Source organism: Ceratotherium simum, chromosome 3 (genome assembly GCF_057802395.1).
Source record: "Ceratotherium simum simum isolate JZ-2026a chromosome 3, ASM5780239v1, whole genome shotgun sequence".
In the NCBI taxonomy this organism is placed as follows: domain Eukaryota; kingdom Metazoa; phylum Chordata; class Mammalia; order Perissodactyla; family Rhinocerotidae; genus Ceratotherium; species Ceratotherium simum.
In genome coordinates, this window is record NC_141902.1 from 68,626,756 (window position 1) to 68,646,661 (window position 19,906).

At 38.8% G+C, this 19,906-nt stretch overlaps 1 protein-coding gene across 12 annotated transcripts in view; it reads left to right on the forward strand.

Annotated features, from left to right (window-relative positions):
* Positions 1-19,906, forward strand: part of PEAK1 (pseudopodium enriched atypical kinase 1) — a 318,270-nt gene that overhangs the window by 230,538 nt on the left and 67,826 nt on the right. For all 12 annotated transcript variants that reach the window (XM_087428738.1, XM_087428744.1, XM_087428740.1 and 9 more), the window contains one exon: positions 11,153-14,410. In XM_087428738.1, the coding sequence (XP_087284864.1) occupies positions 11,265-14,410 (3,146 nt within the window). In that variant the 5' untranslated portion in view covers positions 11,153-11,264. The remainder of the gene's footprint in view (positions 1-11,152; positions 14,411-19,906) is intronic.

Consider the following 19,906-nt stretch of genomic DNA (forward strand, 5'->3'; position numbering starts at 1 on the left):
GTTGCACATCCTTCTAGTTGCTGTATGTGGGACGCGGCCTTAGCATGGCCGGAGAAGCAGTGCCTTGGTGCGCGCCCGGGACCCTAAACCCGGGCCGCCAGTAGCGGAGCGCACGCACTTAGCTGCTAAGCCATGGGGCCGGCCCTCTAGATTATTTATAATACCTAATTCAAAGTAAATGCTATGTAAATAGTTGTTGTAGTGTATTATTTAGGGAATGATGACAAGAAAAGAAGTCTGTACATGTTCAGTATAGATGCAACCATTGTAGGCCTTTCAATCCACCATTGGTTGAATCCACAGATGTGGAACCTGTGGACACTGAGGGTCAACTGTACTATATTCCTTTAACAGATGCTTAGCAAATTAATAATGTAAATAAGGTCACAAGAGGAATGCTTTCCTGACATAAGAGAATATTGTTTTTAAGCACTTCTTTTCAAACTTTAATTAATTTATAAGCTCCTTTTAATTGATTAAAAAACTGCAGTCTTTCAGTATTAACTTACATTATTATAATTTTACTTAGATATGAACAAACATAAAATTAGGTATAAATTCCTTATGCTTATATTTTTCATTTAGCATAAACCAAAACAAATTTAAAAGTTATGTACATAAAAAGCCTATAAAACTGGTGAAATGCAAATTAACAACAGTATTTTAATACGATAGATGATGTTTTGCTGAAATTGAATTGCTGCTCACATTATGAGTTTGCAGCTGCCTGCCACCCCACAGCTTCCTTGGCAGCTTTCATTACGATTGGCTCTCTTCTTCTGCCATATTTCTTTCTAGGATGTTGAAAATCCAAGATTGGTACAATGTACAGTGATTACATCACGGTGTCATTTTTGTCTTAGTGGGACTGTATCATTTACATATTAAGTGAGCCTCCTTCTTTTCTCATTATTCCTTACAATTAAAGTAGTGTGGTTGATGCCAGCTCAGATTAGAAAAACAAATGTATATGTACATTGGTAGTCATGTTGCCGTGGTTAGTTAATAAGTGGCCATTGCAATGATCCAGCATGTTTATATTAATTTATTTTAGATGTAAACTTTGCTTTCAATTCAGTATTAAAGCTGTTTTGGAGAACTCATAGACCCTTGAAAATACATCCTGGATCCCAGTTTGAAAGATACTCTTAGTGTATTTTTAAGCCATTATTTATTTATAACCATTATAAAAATAATTCTTATTATTTATTAGAACAGGCTCTCCAAATTCCTCTACCAGGAAAGACTATTATACTAGTTTATTAAGGTATCTCTTTGAAAGCAATAAATCTATATTTCTTTAAGGTATTGTATAATTCAGACTTTCATTAATTTAGAAGTACTTTTCCCTTTAAAAGTCTAAATTATAAATGTTTTACAGAATGTATTGTTCACTCTTTTCTGTAGCTGAGGAAGGTAAAATTTAGTTTGATTGGAAAAATAGTACCTCCTACCAAATGTACAAGTCATGCAAGACAATAAAGCCTTCAGAAATGGCAAAAAGTGAGAACAAATGATGTTATTGCTTCCTCTGATTATGTTGCTGTAAACATTGAAGTGGGATGTCTCTCAGAGTAATCACTTGTTTTCTTATTTCTTTTTCCTTCCTAACTTCTTTTTTCCCCCTCTTTCTCTTCTTTTTCTTACCTTTGATTCTTACACTGCCCTCATTTCCCCTCTTAGTAATTCCCTTCTTTTAACCAGAGATCACCTATCTTTTCACATCTCAGTTAGCCTAGTCCGGCTTTCTTCTCTTAACAGTTGGGGCAGTGGAGAAGAACACAGCAAGGCAACTTCTAGCAGCATCTCACTGTTCACTCTCAACCAGCCACTTCAGAGGCCCCTCCACATAAGAGTGGCTCTCGACTCAGGCTGGGCTGGATGAAAGATTATACTTAATTTGCCTCAGAATATTCACAGCTTTGGGGCAGCCCAGCTAGCTAATTGTATGCCTGGTAGTTTACTCCTAGCTTGCTCTGCAGTGAGCACGTGGACCCTGCCCACCTCAGAGCTGAGCTGGGGAAGGCGTGAGTGTGCCTACTTCTAACACTTTGTTCAGGATGGAATTCCACTATGGTAAGCAGTGCTGCTGCTGCTGCTGCTGCTGTTGCTGAGTGTACTGCGTTTCGGTCCTTCCAGCATGCTTGTGTCTAAAGCAGCCCCCACATGCCATGGATAGCTGAGCTCTACCATTTATACATACATGCATTCATCCATCCTGGCTCTGCCATGTACTAGCTTGGGCTTGTCTCAGTTTCTTCATTAGTGAAGTGGGGCTAATAATAGTATGCATATCACAGGGTTTTTGTGCCAATTAAGAATTTTCATGGGTAAAGTGCTTTAAATGGTGCCTGGCATTTAGTAGTAAATGCTAGCTAAAATTATTATTATTCAACAAGCATTTATTTAGTATCTTGTATATTCCAAGCAATCCTAGAGATACAGAGATGAAAAAGACACATCTCTGCCTTCTAGAGACTTATATAATTACAACACACATGGTATTATAATAAAGGTATTTGGGGAGTCAGGTAAAGCTTTATCACAGAGGTAAAATTTGAACTGGATCTCGAAGGATAAATAGGGTTTTGCAAAATGGAACAGCATTAGAGAAAATACGGTCCATACAGAGGGAAGAGTTTGTGAACTGAATAAAACCGTAAAAGACTATGGGGTCCTTGGCTGTTATTAGATAACATTTTAACTTCCTCTCTGATGTGTACCTTCTTAACTAGAGATCTGAGGTGGGTTCAGTGAACATTTTGGAACTTATAATCTTATGACTAATATTACCAAGTTTATAATAATAGTTATTATTATTTAACTGGTTCATCAAAGACTTTGAACTTAAGAAAAGAGTTGAGACCTAAGCAGTGCTGCTTTACAGTGGTGGTGTGTTTGCTGTTGCACAATTCTTGTCCTGAGCTGACTACATGTGACAGGAACAGTAAATTGTTAGAAAAAAACTTGTGGTTAGAACAGTTGGAAGTGGATGGGCTTCCTCCTTTCAACAGAGCTTTAGTTAAGTTTTCAAAATTGAGTGAGTTTTACTTTGGCTTTTTCTTTAGACAGGAGAACCTTATGTCTTAAGATCTTACCTATTCTTGTGATAGCAAAGAACTGTGATTTATTTATTTATTTTTTTTTTTGGTCAGATCTCAGATTAAGAAAGTTCTTCCTTTTACTCATGGAATTTCCATTTGTGTCCGAAATTAGAGCTGTGTTTTATCTCCTACAAAGCCTTTTCCTGCTGCTTTGCTATCACTTCCTCTCCCCACCCTTTTTAGTCATATACTGAAGGGTTTGGCAGCTGGTTGAGGTTTTGGGTCAGCATTTTTCACTGTGGAAGAAGGAAAGGTTGGGAACAGTGACGTGGGGATACTTGTCACATTTTCCCTTCCTTTTTTATCTAAGTGATCCACTCATTCCATTACAAAAGCCTAATGAGAACCTTAGATTCTAAATTTTATCCTTGTATCTTGGAGATGGACTGATGTGTGGGATTACATACAGGCAATAGTTCCTCACTGAGGGCGTCCTTAAAAGCCCGTGTACAGCAGTGAGGGTTCTTGACTCTGCCTCTGTGGCAATGTGACAGATTTTATGAAGAGAGATAATGGCCTCCAGGAGTCACAGGATTGTGGAAGGAGCTTAGCAGTCCATTCCTCATCCTCTTTTATTATTAACAGATTCTCCTTGGGTGCCTTTGGGAAATGCTCTATGTATGGTATTTAATATACCACCTACACACTCTCCCCCTCTTCACTGGCTTGGAAACTGCACCCAGTTTGAGGAGCTGCAGCTCTTTTTGTGGGCCTGTTTATTCCAAGATTGCAATCCAGTGTGGATTTAGTTGTTTTGTATCAAATCTGCTTGGACCTGTTGGACTAGAAGCAAACTAATTATTGTCATCGTCTATATAGCAGTAGAGAGAGTAACAAACAGTAATAGATTCTTAAAAAGCTGTCATGATTTGAAGTGAAATAGGCTACTCTTGAATAGCTTCATCTATAGCCTGAAGGGCTTTGGTCTTGAAAACTGTCAAATATGAATCGGATTTTCGATCATGGAATCCTGGCTCGCTTCTAGGGGCAGCTTCAGCCCTTAAAGTCTTCCGTCGACCATTTCATCTGCAGTATTTGCTTTGAGATTACAAGGAATGCGGAGGCAAATTAGTTTTTCTTATCAAACATTCCATTTGAGTGCTCCATTGCAGACCTGTTTTGGCAAATAAATAGAAGACACCAGCGTAGACTGTCATGTTTCCTTGCTTAGTGCCTCAGGAGACACATTTTTTTATTTCTCAAGCATAGCTTTGGTGACTAGAGTTCCCCGTTTTGGGGGTGTCAGTGTTGAGCAGGCAAAGCTGCTAGCTATTGATTGCCATTGAAGTTTTCACATTTCACACAAATGCCATTGCCATTTCACAGAGGCAGTAAAGCCCAAAGATTGCTCTTTGGACTGAACTACATCTGATACAGCTACTCTTTCTAAGAGCCTGTTATAAGTTAACATAGTTTTGACAGTGTCTTTAATTGCACATCTTTGTCTCCAAACATAATTAGTGTTGAAGAATGAAGCCCTCACAGTTAAGGCTTTGTAGCTTAGACAGCAGCTCCATCTGGTGCTTGCTAAAGGCGTTTGCTTGGTTCGTCTCTTGGTTTTATAGCAGCATGAATACAGATGTACACAGAACTTGTAAAAGATTGTCAAATCCAAGGTCTCAATTTTATTGATGGGTTTCTATTACACACAGCACTGACATAAGCTAATCATATTCCTGGTGAATCTCATTTGTCTATCCTATTGATAATGTGATAGCTGCTAATCAACTCAACAGCCATCTCTTGACTGAATTAACTTATTTGCACTCAAAGGGGGGAATTATTTTTACTATTTATCTACCAGTCTTTTTTTTTAATTTGTTTTTTGTTTTGTTTGTTTGTTTGTTTGTTTGGTGAGGAAGATTGGCCCTGAGCTAACACCTGTTGCCAATCTTCCTCTTTTTGCTTGAGGAAGAGTGGCCTTGAGCTAACATCTGTGCCCATCTTCCTCTATTTTGTATGTGGGATGCCACCACACTATGGCTTGTTGAGTGGTGTAGGTCTGCATCCAGGATCCGAACCTGCGAACCCAGGGCCACCGAAGCCGAGCATGCCGAACTTAACCATTGCACCACCAGGCTGGCCCCTATCTACCAGTCTTGGAACAAGAAAATATATTGTACTACCTACAAAGAGAAGATTTAATTCCTATCTTATCACCCATGGATTTAACTTGGTTAACAAGCTATTACGCCAGGATGCCTTATTCTTTTGTATTCGAAACCACATAGTGCTAAGTAGACAGGGAATGTTTTTTTAAAAAAAATTCTTGGTGACTGACAGGAACTGCCTGAAACTGTTAATAGAAGTTACTTCTGAATAATAGGATAACACATGATTTCTATTTGCTTTATGCTTTTCTGATTGTTTGCAGTGAGCATATACAACAAAAGAAAACATATATAACAAAAGAAAAAATATATAACAAAATAAAAAATAATTTAAAAACAAAACACACTGTAGGTAGCTCTAACCTTGAGTCTCAGTTCTGGGTCCTTCTCATTCACTATGTTGCCTTTCTTTCTGGGCTTCAATTTCCCTTGTCCATAAAACAGAAGAATTGAACTAGGGCCTGCTAAGTTGTAACATTCTAAGGTTTGTGGTTATCTACATCTTTTTCCCGTCTTTTCAGCCTCTCCCACTCTCCTATGTCTTTCTCCAGTATTAGCATTCAACATGGTCTAGTTTCTGCCATCTTAAAATAAGGAAATCCTTTCTGGACCCCCTCCCCCGTACTCCCAGCTCGTTCTTTCTTCCACTTCTCACCTAAACTTCTCCAAAAAGTTATCTACAATTACTCTCTCTATCTCTTCACTCTTCAGCTCCCTGCAGTCTGCTTTCCATCCCCACCACTGCTCTAAAATAAGATCACCTATGAGCTCAGGTTACCAAGTCCAGTGGGCACATTTAAGTCCTCATTCTTTGTTACCTCTCAGCAGCATTTTGAAATAGTCGTCTTCTCCCTCCTTAATGAAATCTCCTCATCTGGCTTTGTATCATCACATTTATGGCTGTTGTTTTTTAGTTTTCTTTGGGGGTTATCCTCTTCTCCCTGGTTCACACATCAAGCCCACCTCCCCAGCTCACTCTCTATTTTCTTTTTGGCCTAGATATTCCTATACTAGTAATTCACAAAGAGACAAGAACAGCAGAATTCTCTTTTGTGTTCAGACTTCTAAATTCAACTGCTTGCTGTATTTTATGCAGGCTGACAAAATATGAACTCTTAATCTTCCTCCCAAAAGTTGCACCTCCTCCAACATTGTCTTTCTTGGTAAATGGCCCCTCAAATCATTCAAATACATATACCCCAAACCTCAACATCTCTTACTTTCCCAGAATCCAGTCATTCATGCATCTACCTTTCTCTGCCTTCCCTGATGACTTGTCCTAATCCATATCCTCATCATATCTTATCTTGCCCACAACAGCCCTTTAAACAGTCTCCTGGCCTCCTGGCCTGTTCTCCCCCAGTCCATTCTCCATACAGCATCCAAAGCTATCTTTTATTTTTTAAGTCAGATTTATTGATGTTTGATTTATATACAGTAAAAATTGCCTTTTTTTAACGTACAATTCTATGAGTTTTGACAAAATGCCTGCAGTCACATCACCACTGCCACACAACATTTGGATTGTTTCCAGTTTTTGCCTATAAACTTTTGTGCACAGGCTTTAGTGTAAACATAACTTTTCATTTGTCTTGGGTAAATATCTAGAAGTGAGATTGCTGGGTTCCATGCAAAGTTTATGTTTAACTTTATAAGAAACTGCCATCTGTTTTCCAAAGTGGCTGAACCATTTGCATTCCCACCAGCATTATATGAAGAGTTTTAATTGCTCCACATCCTCCCCAACACCAATTTTTGTTTTGATTTTAACCATTCTAATAGACGTATAGTGGTAGCTCATTGTAATTTTAATTTGCGTTTCCCTATGACTAATGACATTTAGTATCTTTCACATGTTTATATGCAATCCGTATACCTTTGATGGACTGCTCAAATCCTTTGCCTATTTTTTTATTATTTTTATTTGCCTATTTTATTAATTCTCTTATGAGTATCTTTGTCAAACAAACGTTTTTAATTTTGATGAAGTCCAAATTCTCTATTTTTTTATTTTATGGATTGTGCTTTTGGTATTGTATCTGAAAACTCTGCCTTGCCCAAGGTTGCAAAGATTTTCTCCTACGTTTTCTTCTAAAAGTTTTATAGCTTTACATTTTATACTTAGATCTGTGATCCATTTTGAGTTAATTTTTGTTTATGCAGTGTGAGGTATCAGTCAAGGTTCATTTTGTTGCCTATGGATATCCAGTTATTCTAGCACATTAGTTGAAAAAATTATCCTTTTTACCTTTGTCCAAAGTCAGTTGACTATATTTATGTGTGTCTGTTTCTGGACTCTATTCTGGTCTATGTCTGTTCTGATCTATGTCAGGGGCAGCAAACTTTTTTTGTAAAGAACCAGATAGAACTGTAAATATTTTAGGTTTTGCAGACAAAAAGGGAAAACCCAAGATATTATGTAGATATTTGTATAACTAGAGAGAAAACAAATTTCCATGATTTTTTTTTTGACAAAATTCAAAATATAATAATTGAGTAAAATTTTTTTGTAACACAGCTCTACTAAGAAGAAGAATGGAATTCTTTTTTGGGAGAAAAATAACATTTTGCTTAATTAGGGTTCAAAGTTAGTGTTTTCTCTCATCAGAATTGATTACAGGGCACAGCCCCATGGCTGAGTGGTTAAAGTTCCGCATGCTGTGCTTTGGCGGCTCTGGTTCAGGGTTTCAGATCCCAGGTGTGGACCTACTCCACTCACCAGCCATGCTGTGGCAGTGTCCCACATATAAAGTAGAGGAAGATTGGCACAGATGTTAGCTCAGGGCTAATCTTCCTCAAGCAAAAAAATAAAAGAGAGGAAGATTGGCAACAGATTTTAGCTCAGGGTGAATCTTCCTCAGCAAAAAAAAAAAAAAAAAAAAACAAATTGATTACAAATGTTCATATATTCATATCTGTAATGAAATTTTAAATATTTTTGTCTTTGAAAAATGTTTTTTCACACAGATAATACATGAAGCATTAGAAATGTTGCAATTTATAGCTGAAAAGCACTGCAAAGTGATAAGAGCATCACATACAGTCTGTCATAACTGCTCAACTCTCCATTGTAGCACAAAAGATACCATAGACAATATGTAAACAAATAAGCCTGGTTGTGTGCCAATAGAGCTTTGTTTGTGGGCACTGGAATTTCACTTGTCACAAAATATTATTCTTTTGATTTTTTTTTCAACCATTTAAAAATTTTAAAAGCATCCTCTTAGCTTCAGGATATACAAAAATAGGTGACAGGCTCAATGTGGCCTATGGGCTGTAACTTGCTTACCTCACTTCCCCCATCCAGCTTTCCATCCTTTTGCCAGTATCACGTTGTCAGGATTACTGTAGCTTTATACTAAGTTTTGAAATCAGATACTCTGAGTCCTCCAACTGTGTTCTTTTTCAAAATTGTTTTAGCTATTCTAGTTCCTTTGCCTTTCCGTATAAATTTTAGAATCAGCTTGTTGGGTTCTACAAAAGGCCTACTCAGATTTTGTTTGGAATTATGTTCAATCTACAGAGCAATTTGGGGAGAATTGATTTCTTAACAATATTAAGAGAACTTTGTGTATTTCTCCATTTATTTAGGTCTTTGATCTCTTTTATCAATGTTTTGTAGTTTTTCTGCATATAGATTTTAGATTTTGCACACATTTTGTTAGATTTATACCTAAGTATTTCATATTTTTTGGTCAGAGCTGTCTTTTTTAAATGCAAATTGGATCATGTTGTTTCCTCTGTTTAAAACCCTTCAGTGGTTTCCCACTGCTCTTTGGATAAACTCTATAATCTTTAAAAGCCTAAAAGGCCCTGCATGATCTGGCCCCTGCTCTCCTTTTCAGCCTAATTTTATGCCATTCTTCTCCTTGCTCAAAATGTTCCAGTCTCAGACTAGCAGGAAATGGTTTTATCAACTAAGGGATATAGCTTTTAGAATATCTGAAAGAGTAAATAAATGTTTTCAAACAAACACTTGAAAAATATATTTTAACGTTATTGAAAAGAGCTCTTCAGTGATCTCCAGCAAAGAATGAACTTAGATTTTGGCCAGGTCATTGGGCTCTCTGTGTGGAATTCTTTGATCTTTAAGTCTGTACTTCTTCCACTGAGGCAGAGGGCTTTATGAGTATTGTTTACAAGAGACTTAGCTTTGTACATATTAGCTAAAGAAAATATTCTTTCCTTCCTTATAAACATACTGAAACTTGGCAAAAAGGCTGGGTTTCTGACCAAACCAAGGATCTTGTCACTGTCATTATATATGAATGAGGTTAAACTTCACAGCTGTTAAAATAGTTCTTACATGTACATGCCTACTGCCAACTTTATTATAATATCCAAAGTAGAAATGTAAGACTGTAGTCGTGTTCTGTGAGAAGGTCTGCAGCTTTGTGCCTGAGATAAGAGAGTCACAACATTCATTTTTTTAAAAATAAACCTTAAAACAGGTACATTTAATCAACCAATGTTTATTCAGCTCCTAATGCTAGACATGTGGAGATGAATAAAATATAGCCCAGGCCTTAAAGAAGCTCAAAAACTAGTGAGAAAACAGATAATTAAAAATGAAAGTGCTTGTTCATGGAGGTATATGTAAGTGGCGTTGAGAAATGAGAAATGAGTAGCCCAGTGGGATTTAGAGTGTGATAAGACCACTTGATTTTCAAGACATCAGGCTAGAAGGGAGGCAAGGACCATATCATGAAAATCTAAAGGGCTTGTATTCCATCCTATAACTTGGAGGTTCCAACACCTCAGTGCACGTAGAATTACCTGGAGACCTTGTTTAAAAATCAGATTCCTAAACTCTTCCCTCAGAGATTGACTAGGTAGGGCTGTGGTGGTTCCCCAGGTGGTTCTTATTTAGCTAGCAGCCTTTAGTCTGCACACTGACATTTGAGAGCAAATGCATTAGGGAAGATTGAGCCACAGAATAATTAAGCTAGGTAATAAGATGATCATGATAGCATTTTAGAAAGTTAAATCTGATAGTAGTGTAGAATAGTAGAATCACCTAAGAATTCATTAAACTGCAAATTCTGATCTAATAGGTCTGGGTTTGGACCTGAGATACTACATTTCTAACAAGCTCCTGGAAGAGGCTGATACTGCTTGTCTAAGGACCACACTTTGAGTATCAAGGGTAGAGAGGTTGGATTGGAATAGGGTGAGACTACAGGCATTGAGATCAGTTAGCAGCCTACTGCAGGAATCTAAGCCAAAGATGGTATCTGAACTGCTAGCAGTGTCTGGTAATGTCAAGAAAGAGTTCTGGTGAAATGTGTTAGATAAAATTGGTAAGATGGATTTAGGGAGTTAGTAGGATATAGAGTTGAATGTGAGGAGAGAGGTGTCAAGAATGGTCTGAGGGTTGAAGCTGAGCTATCCAGGTAGATGATAGTGACATTAACTGAAATAGGATAAAGACAGAGGAAGAAGGTGGCCTGAGAGGTAGAGGAAGGCTGGTTAGCATAGAAAAATTTCTTGGAGTTCAGAAAAGGGGTACCCAGAGGATTAGTTTTTAATGCATTGAGTTTGAGGAACCTACGAGATATCTAAAATGTAAAGGGTGGGTAGAGGAAGAGGAACCTACAATGGACTAAGAAGTCGGATGGGTTAGTTGATAACAGAAAGAGCTGTTTCAAAGGCATTTCCAGAAGGGGAAGCTCACATTATTATTGTGACAGAGATATCAAGAGAAAGATTAGATATGGTTCAATGAGAGTACATAAAATTATGCTTAAAAAACTAACATTCCAAAATGCTGATTGGCTAAAGGGAGTTCATAAAGTACCCAAATTAGTTTATCTCTCAATCTTTTAATTTAAAGAAAGATTTAGGAATGGAGCCAATTTTTTCAAGTCATTTATCGTGATAAGTCTCATAGTGCCTTTTCCATTCAGTTTTTCTTCTTTCTCCCCCAACTCCCCACAGATTGATCACACTTACAAGAGCTGCTATGAAACAGGGGAAGTGAAAACTAACGGATGAAAGCTTTGCCATGCACTGAAAAGAAAGCATTGTCTGTGAAGTTCTATTTTTAAAAATGTCTGCTTGTAACACCTTTACTGAACACGTTTGGAAACCTGGTGAATGCAAGAACTGCTTTAAACCTAAAAGCTTGCACCAGCTCCCCCCAGATCCTGAGAAGGCACCTATCACCCATGGCAATGTGAAAACTAATGCCAATCACAGTAATAACCACCGCATCAGGAACACCGGAAATTTCCGGCCTCCTGTGGCTAAAAAACCCACTATAGCTGTGAAGCCCACTATGATGGTGGCAGATGGACAAAGTGTATGTGGTGAGCTTAGTATCCAAGAACACTGTGAGAACAAACCTCTCGTCATAGGGTGGAACCGAAACAGAACAGCCTTGAATCAGAAACCACTTAATAATAATAATGAAGATGATATTGAAGGATTTAGCCACGTTCCTAAGCCTTATGGGAATAATGATAGTGCAAAGAAGATGTCAAATAACAATAGTGGGCTAACTGAAGTGTTGAAGGAGATAGCAGGCTTGGATACCAACCCTCAGATAAGAGGAAATGAAACAAACTCCAGAGAAACATTCTTAGGAAGAATAAATGATTGCTATAAACGATCACTGGAAAGAAAGCTTCCGCCAAGTTGCATGGTGGGCGGGATAAAGGATACTCAAGGCAAGCACGTGATTCTGAGTGGGAGCACAGAAGTGATCAGTAATGAAGGGGGCCGGTTCTGTTACCCAGAGTTTTCTAGTGGCGAGGAGAGTGAGGAAGATGTACTTTTCAGTAACATGGAGGAGGAGCATGAAAGCTGGGATGAGAGTGATGAAGAGCTGTTGGCCATGGAGATTCGCATGAGAGGGCAACCTCGCTTTGCTAACTTTAGGGCAAACACTTTATCTCCTGTTCGATTCTTTGTGGACAAAAAATGGAATACTGTCCCCCTGCGAAATAAATCTCTACAGAGAATCTGTGCTGTAGACTATGATGATAGTTATGATGAAATCTTGAATGGTTATGAAGAGAATTCTGTGGCCTCCTATGGACCAGGAAGCATTCAGAGCATGGTGTCATCTGACTCCACATCACCAGATTCTTCTTTAACAGAAGAATCACGTTCTGAAACAGCCAGTAGTTTATCCCAGAAGATTTGTAATGGGGGAATATCTGCTGGTAACCCAGGAGATTCTAAGGACAGGAAGGAAAGTGAGCCCAATTATGAAAGTTTTTCGGGTAATAATCAGGAGAAGGACTCACCTCAAGCATCCAAAAGCTCAGTAAAAGTTCCAGAGACACACAAAGCAGTCCTTGCTCTCCGATTAGAAGAGAGGGATGGCAAGATTGCTGTACAAACTGAGAAGCAAGAAAGTAAAGCCTCTACAGATATTGCTGGGCAAGCAGTAACCATAAACCTCGTTCCTGTAGAAGAGCAAGCAAAGCCCTACCGAGTTGTGAATCTGGAACAGCCATTGTGCAAGCCATATACTGTCGTGGACGTATCAGCAGCCATGGCCAGTGAGCACCTGGAGGGCCCTATTAACAGTCCCAAGACGAAAAGCTCTTCTTCTACTCCAAACTCTCCAGTGACATCACCTGCATTGACATCAGGACAAGTAAGTGCCCATTTCCAAAAATCCAGTGCAATCCGATACCAGGAAGTATGGACTTCCAGTACCAGTCCACGGCAAAGGATACCTAAGGTGGAATTAATTAGTGGTGGAACTGGACCAAATGTCCCTCCAAGGAAAAACTGTCACAAATCAGCACCTACTTCACCCACAGCTACAAACATTTCCTCTAAAACCATCCCTGTTAAGTCACCTAATTTGTCTGAAATAAAATTTAATAGTTATAACAATGCTGGTATGCCACCTTTCCCAATTATCATTCATGACGAACCAACTTACGCTCGGAGTTCCAAAAATGCTATCAAAGTTCCCATTGTAATCAATCCAAATGCATATGACAATCTAGCCATTTATAAAAGTTTTCTTGGAACAAGTGGAGAGCTTTCAGTGAAGGAAAAAACCACAAGTGTAATAAGCCATACTTATGAAGAAATAGAAACTGAAAACAAAGTGTCTGGTAACACCACTAGCAAACCCACTGAATGTCCCCAAGCTAAAGGGTTTTCAAACAGCACAGAGCGTAAAAGAGGCTCAGTGGCTCAGAAGGTTCAGGAGTTTAACAGCTGTCTTAGCAGAGGTCAGTCTTCACCACAGAGAAGCTATAGTTCCAGCCACAGCTCCCCAACAAAGATCCAGAGAACCACCCAAGAACCTGTGGCCAAAACAGAAGGTACTCAGGAGTGTCAGATATTGGGCAGCAGCAGTGGCACCAGGGAGAAAGCAAGCACGGTGCTTTCTCAGATTGTGGCTTCCATCCAGCCTCCGCAGTCTCCTCCAGAAATGCCCCATTCTGGCCCTAAAGCTTGCAGTGTGGAAGAGCTTTATGCAATTCCTCCAGATGCTGATGCTGCTAAGAGTACACCTAAGAGTACACCAGTCCGGCCCAAATCTCTCTTTACATCTCAGCCCAGTGGTGAGGCTGAAGCACCTCAGAGCACAGAAAGTCCTCCCACCAAAGTACAGAAAGACCCACTGACAAAGCCAGGCACCACTGCTCCCTCCAAATTAGTGACTAACCCCCAAAGTGAGCCACCACCTCCCTTTCCCCCACCACGCTCTACTTCCTCCCCTTACCATGCAAGTAACCTTTTACAGAGGCATTTCACCAACTGGACCAAGCCAACCAGCCCTAGCAGGTCAACAGAAGCTGAATCAGTTTTGCACTCTGAAGGCAGTAGGCGGGCAGCTGATGCAAAACCTAAACGCTGGATATCATTTAAAAGCTTCTTCCGCCGTCGGAAAACAGATGAGGAGGACGACAAAGAGAAAGACCGAGAGAAAGGGAAACTGGTGGGCCTGGATGGCACAGTCATCCACATGCTGCCACCTCCTCCGGTTCAGCGCCATCACTGGTTCACAGAGGCAAAAGGGGAGTCTAGTGAGAAGCCAGCCATCGTCTTCATGTACAGGTGTGACCCTGCCCAAGGCCAGCTCAGTGTGGATCAGAGCAAGGCCAGGGCAGACCAGTCAGCAGCCACAGAGAAGGCTGGAACGGAAGATGGGTTACTACAAGACTCAGAGAAGAAGAAAAGGAGTCATTCTTCTCCATCGCAGATTCCTAAAAAAAGTCTCAGGTATGTAAAATAGACTGGCAGAATGTGGGAATTTTTTTTTTTACACATTTTCAGGTGCTAAGTTTTTTATATCTTTAAGATTGCATAAGAGCCATTTTTGTTTGTAAGTAGCACTCAGTGGCCATCATCTATCTTTATAATTGCATTCCAAGATTAGAATATTATTAAGTGCTCTTGTTGCACTGAACAAGGTCTATAGCCCTAGATCTTTAGCTAAAGTAGCCTGCTGCATTCTGGTGACTGCAGAGGGGCTTTACCATAAAAAAAACAAATCCATAACACCTTAATAGCAATAAACAATACATTGCTTTGAAATTCTATGATAGTGTGAGGAAGAAACAGGATCAAATGAGTAAATGATGGTACTTTTCTTTCCCTCACTGTAGATGAAATAAAACTCTTCAAGCAATTCTTTTTGGCTTTCACCAAGGTGTTATCTCTATCTGCATTACTTTATTTTTAAGGAAATATTTGGGGTTTTTTTTATTGCTATCACTTTCTGTCCTTCTTCCAAGTGTTGTGGAAAAGGAGTGGGTGGGGGGGGAGTCAAGGAGTTTATAGTTATTTAACTTGTAAGTGAAACAGAAGAAGTTGGTTATTGAGATTGAGACCCAATGGTGTAATCCTCAGTCCAGCTAGGCAGATTGTATGCCCATACCAGTTCTCTAGGCATTAGTTTTCTTTAATACTTCAATAATTGTTTTATTGATTACCTACTCTGTGGAAGGCACATCCCAAATATTTATCTCAAATCCCTGTAACAGGCCTACAAATTGGTTGTATTCTTCAAATGAGGAAACTGAAAATCAGAGAAGTTAAGAATCGGCCAGATTAACACAGCTACTAATTGTCAGAGCCAGAAGTCACACCCTGATCTGTCTTACTCTAATGCTTGTATTCTTCCTATAATGTTGCATTGTTAATGAACACAAGATCAAATAAAAATTTTATATTTTCGTTTGTAATCATTCACATAAATATTTATGTTTAGGAAGCTTAAGTTTTTGCTTTCTCATGTGTATTGTAAATGAAATTAATGAACCTCCAATAAAAACAAGGAACTATTATCCCAGGTCTGTAACAAAAGGGATAATTTCCTTATATCCCCTGTCCTTTTTATTCTTAAAGATATGCTCTGAGTGTTCCATTCATCTGATTCTGAGTCTTCTTCCTCTTGACTTACAGTAAGCCTTCCCTACTGGGCCTGGCCTTCTCTCCAGTAAAGCCAGCAAACTCTGATGATAGGGCAGATTCTCTCACCAGCTTTTCTTCAGAAAAGTATAAATAAAACTCAAGTGAACACTTAATGCCTTCACTTTTTCTAGCAAAATGCTAGGAAGTTTTATATATATCTTTACTAAAATAAGCATTTTACATAGCCCCACATAGTTGTCAGAATTCCTGTTTTGCAGGAAACGTTAGCAACTTCCTGTTTTCCTTAAATCCATGTAATAACAAAGCAAGTAGAATAGTAGTAATATATTCCTGAAAAGAATGGTCTTGTCATTGGTAGTTGAAAGTGGATGATAGAATATTATACTCCAGTAGTAATAAAACGCATGTATTGCAGGTTACTGTTTTATTTAGAAAAGAAGCAATTTAAACAGCACAGGGTTGGAGTTACCTATGAGGGAATGGCAGACAGTTCTTGCAGATTAATAAATGGCTTTATTCCTCATTAAGTATGACTGTGGTATATTTATCCACATCCTAGAAGGCAGGCCAAGGAATGATTTGGCCTCTCTTCTATGGAATAAGACTCCACTTTGGCTGCATGCCCCTATATTTGGGCTTGAGGGCGGCCCAGGGCCTTGGCCCTATATAGCTTATATTTTCACAGATTTGGTTGTACACTGACCAGTCATATCTTCCAAAATTTATCAGTTCTTTCTAGGGAACATTTCGTAAATCCAAATTATGCTGTTTGTTTGCCCACTATTTCTCAAATTTAACCATACATCACAATACCTAGAGGGCTGTTAAAACACAGATTGCTGGGCCCCACCTCCAGAGTTTCTGATTCAGTTGGTCTGAAGTGGTTCCTGATAATTTGGACTTCTAACAAGTTCCCAGGTGATGCCGATGCTGCTCTGATGCTGGTCTTGGGGCCACTCTCTGAGAACTGCTGATCTCACCATCATTCTAAAGATATGTACTGTAGTCTAAGTAAAAGTATTAAGGTATTAAGCTTTTCTTGGAGGCGCATTGGAGTTTTCACATTAAATAATGTCTCAGACTAAGTAGAAAAATAGGTATGAAATAGTTTTTTAACTTTAGGAAAGTTTAGAACATGAATACTCATTAAAAAAGATATATACCATTTGTTTTTTCAATAATTACCTCATTTACTTGGATATACCATTGGTATTTACTTGAAGCAACTGTGAGAGGAAAAACATTACTGTCAAATGTCAACGTTTATGCTTCCAGCCTGATGGCAGTGTAATCATTAAATTACCATCCTGCGGCTGGGAACACACTGCTGGAAGAAATGAAAATACAGGTTTTTCTATAAATAAATGAAGATTTCAAATTCAAACTATATATAAGGAATGAAAAATACTCTACTGAAAGCCAGATCCTAGGCCCCGAAAAATGAGGGACTTTGTAGAGCCTTTCATTATGGGATTAGATTGTTACTAAGTTCATTTATTTGACTGTTCAGGCAACATAAATTGAATATGTTTTTTGTGTGTGTGTGAGGAATATTAGCCCTGAGCTGACATCCCATGCCAATCCTCCACTTTTTGCTCAGGAAGATTGGCCCTGGGCTAACATCCGTGCCCATTTTCCACTACTTTATATGTGGGACGCCTGCCACAGCATGGCTTGATAAATGATGTGTAGGTCCATGCCCAGGATCCAAACCCGAGAACCCCAAGCTGCCAAAGCGTAGCGCGTGAACTTAACCACTATGCCACCGGGCCGGCCTCTAAATTGAATATCTTAACTGTGCCATATATGTGCCATAGGGACAAATGGGGGAAAGATTATCACATTGCTGAAATAATGGGCTGGGGTTTGACTTCAGCTTTGGCTGTCTGTCTGGTCCTTCAGTGTGCAGTGGCTGTAATGATACCTATCACATAGAATTAATTTGAGGATATAATGAGAAAACATGTAAAAGACTTAGCACAGGGTCTGGCCCGTACTGGGTGCTTTAAAATGTTAGTAGCACCTCTGCCCTCAATGTGATAAATGCTAGAACAATGTATGTGTGGAGTGGTACAGAAGCACAAAATATAGAGTGATTAAATCAGCTTAAAAGAGACTTCTCAGAAATGAAATACAAACCAGATCTTAAAACATAAAGAGGATTTTGCCAGCTGGTTGGGAAAGACATTGTAGACAAAAGGAACAACATGTGCAAAGTCACAGAGATGATAATGGCAAACAGAAGCAGGACAGATGGTTAAAAAAGGATAATGAATAGACCAGTGGTTCTTCAGACGTGGTCCATGCAAGGTCAAATAGTGACCATGCAAAAGTCACCATTTTCGTAATAATTCTAAGACATTATTTGTCTTTTTTACTGTGTTGACATTTGCACTGATGGTGCAAAAACAATAGTGGGAAAAACTACTTATACCTTAGCACAGGTCAAAGCCATGGCACCATATTGTACTAGTAGTTTAAAAAAGAAAGCAAAACACATCCCTTTCACTTAAGAATGTCCTTGATGAAGTAGTAAATTTTATTAAATCTCACCCCTTGAATGCATGTGTCTTTAAAAATTCTGTGTGATGAAGTGGGAAGTACACATAGAGTACTTCTGCTGCTTATCCAAGTATGACGGTTGTCTCAAGGAAGAACGCTTGTGAAGTAGTTTGAATTTCAAAATGCGAGTTAACAAAGCTGAACTAGCCCACTTTTTTTATGGACCACCTTGAAAGCACAAGTGGCAGACCAACTGTGGTTATTCAGAGTTGGGTGTTTGGCAGAAATTTTCTTTAAAAGGAACATAGTGAGCCTGTTACTTTGAGGAAACAACTGACAGTATTTGTTGTCAGTAATAAAATTCAAACTTTCAAGCAAAAATAAAAATTTTTGAAAATTTGTATCTGCTACTGTGACCTTGACAGCTTCCTAATATTTAAACATTTTTGTGATGAGATTGGTGATGGTATTAGCAAAAAAGATTTTTTACTGTTTATAATGAAATATGTCAGTATTTGGAAGATCTGCATGACTCAATGAACCAGTAATTTCCAAATGACCCAATGCATGATATCACAAAATTATGCATGAGTAAAACAGCCATTGAAACTACAAGTTAGACCCGTTGATTTTAAGGTAACTGAGTACAAAAAATTCATTGATACGGTTTCAGATTCTACATTGCAAGTAACGTTTAAGAAACTACCACTTATCAGGTTCTGGTATAGAACCAAAGAGGCATATCCACAATTATCTAAAAGGCTATTAATATACTCCTCCTTTTCCCACCTGCATATGTGGATGAGAGCAGATTTTTTTCATGTACTTTAACCAAAGCAACATATGACAGCAGATTGAATGCAGAAGCACATATGAGAATTCAGCTGCCTTCTGTTAAGCCAGATATTAAAGAGATTTGAAAAAATATTTAGGTTAATATTTAAAGGGTTTATTATTTTTTGTGTGTGTGTGAGGAGATCAGCCCTGTACTAACGTCTGCCAATCCTCCTCTTTTTTTTTCTGAGGAAGACTGGCCCTGGGCTAACATCTGTGCCCCTCTTCCTCCACTTTATATGGGACGCCGCCACAGCATGGCTTGCCAAGCAGTACATCGGTGCAGGCCTGGATCCAAACCGGCGAACCCCAGGCCGCCACAGCGGAGAGCGCACACTTAACTGCTTGTGCCACCGGGCCGGCCCCAAGGGTTTATTATTTTTAAATGAATTAATAACTATTTTTTAATTTTCTAAATTTTAATTTCTAATATAACAAATGTCAATAGATATAATCCACATAAACAAGAGCCCTTGCAGTTCTCAATAATTTTTAAGAGTGTAAAGGAATCCTGAGAAAAAAGTTTGAGAAGTGCTGAGACAGACTGTGAAGAGCCTTGCATGATACATAGAAGTGTTTGGCCTTTATCTTGTATTTTACAATGGAAACAGTTTTTAAGGGGGAAAGTAGTGTGATTTTTTTTTTTTTTTTAAATAAAATCTCTTGTGGCAGTGGTATTGAAAATGGACTGGAAGGTGGAAATACTGATGACAGGGATACCAGTCAAATTTGGTTCAGGAATGTATCCATAGGCATCATTTCTATCTGGCTAATCTGGATCAAGAGAAATTAATTTAGTGGTTAGTCTGGTCTGTGATGAGGTGGGTATTTCTCCACTATCGTTTTTAGAAGCACTGGCCTACCTGCCATCTCTGCAGCTCTTTGATGTTCATAGATGGGGAATAATATTGCATAGTGAGAAAAATGCAAGTACTGGTGTCAGACAGACTAAGATTGAACTCTACCTGTACCATTGGTAGTTGTGTGACTTTTGACTTAACCTCT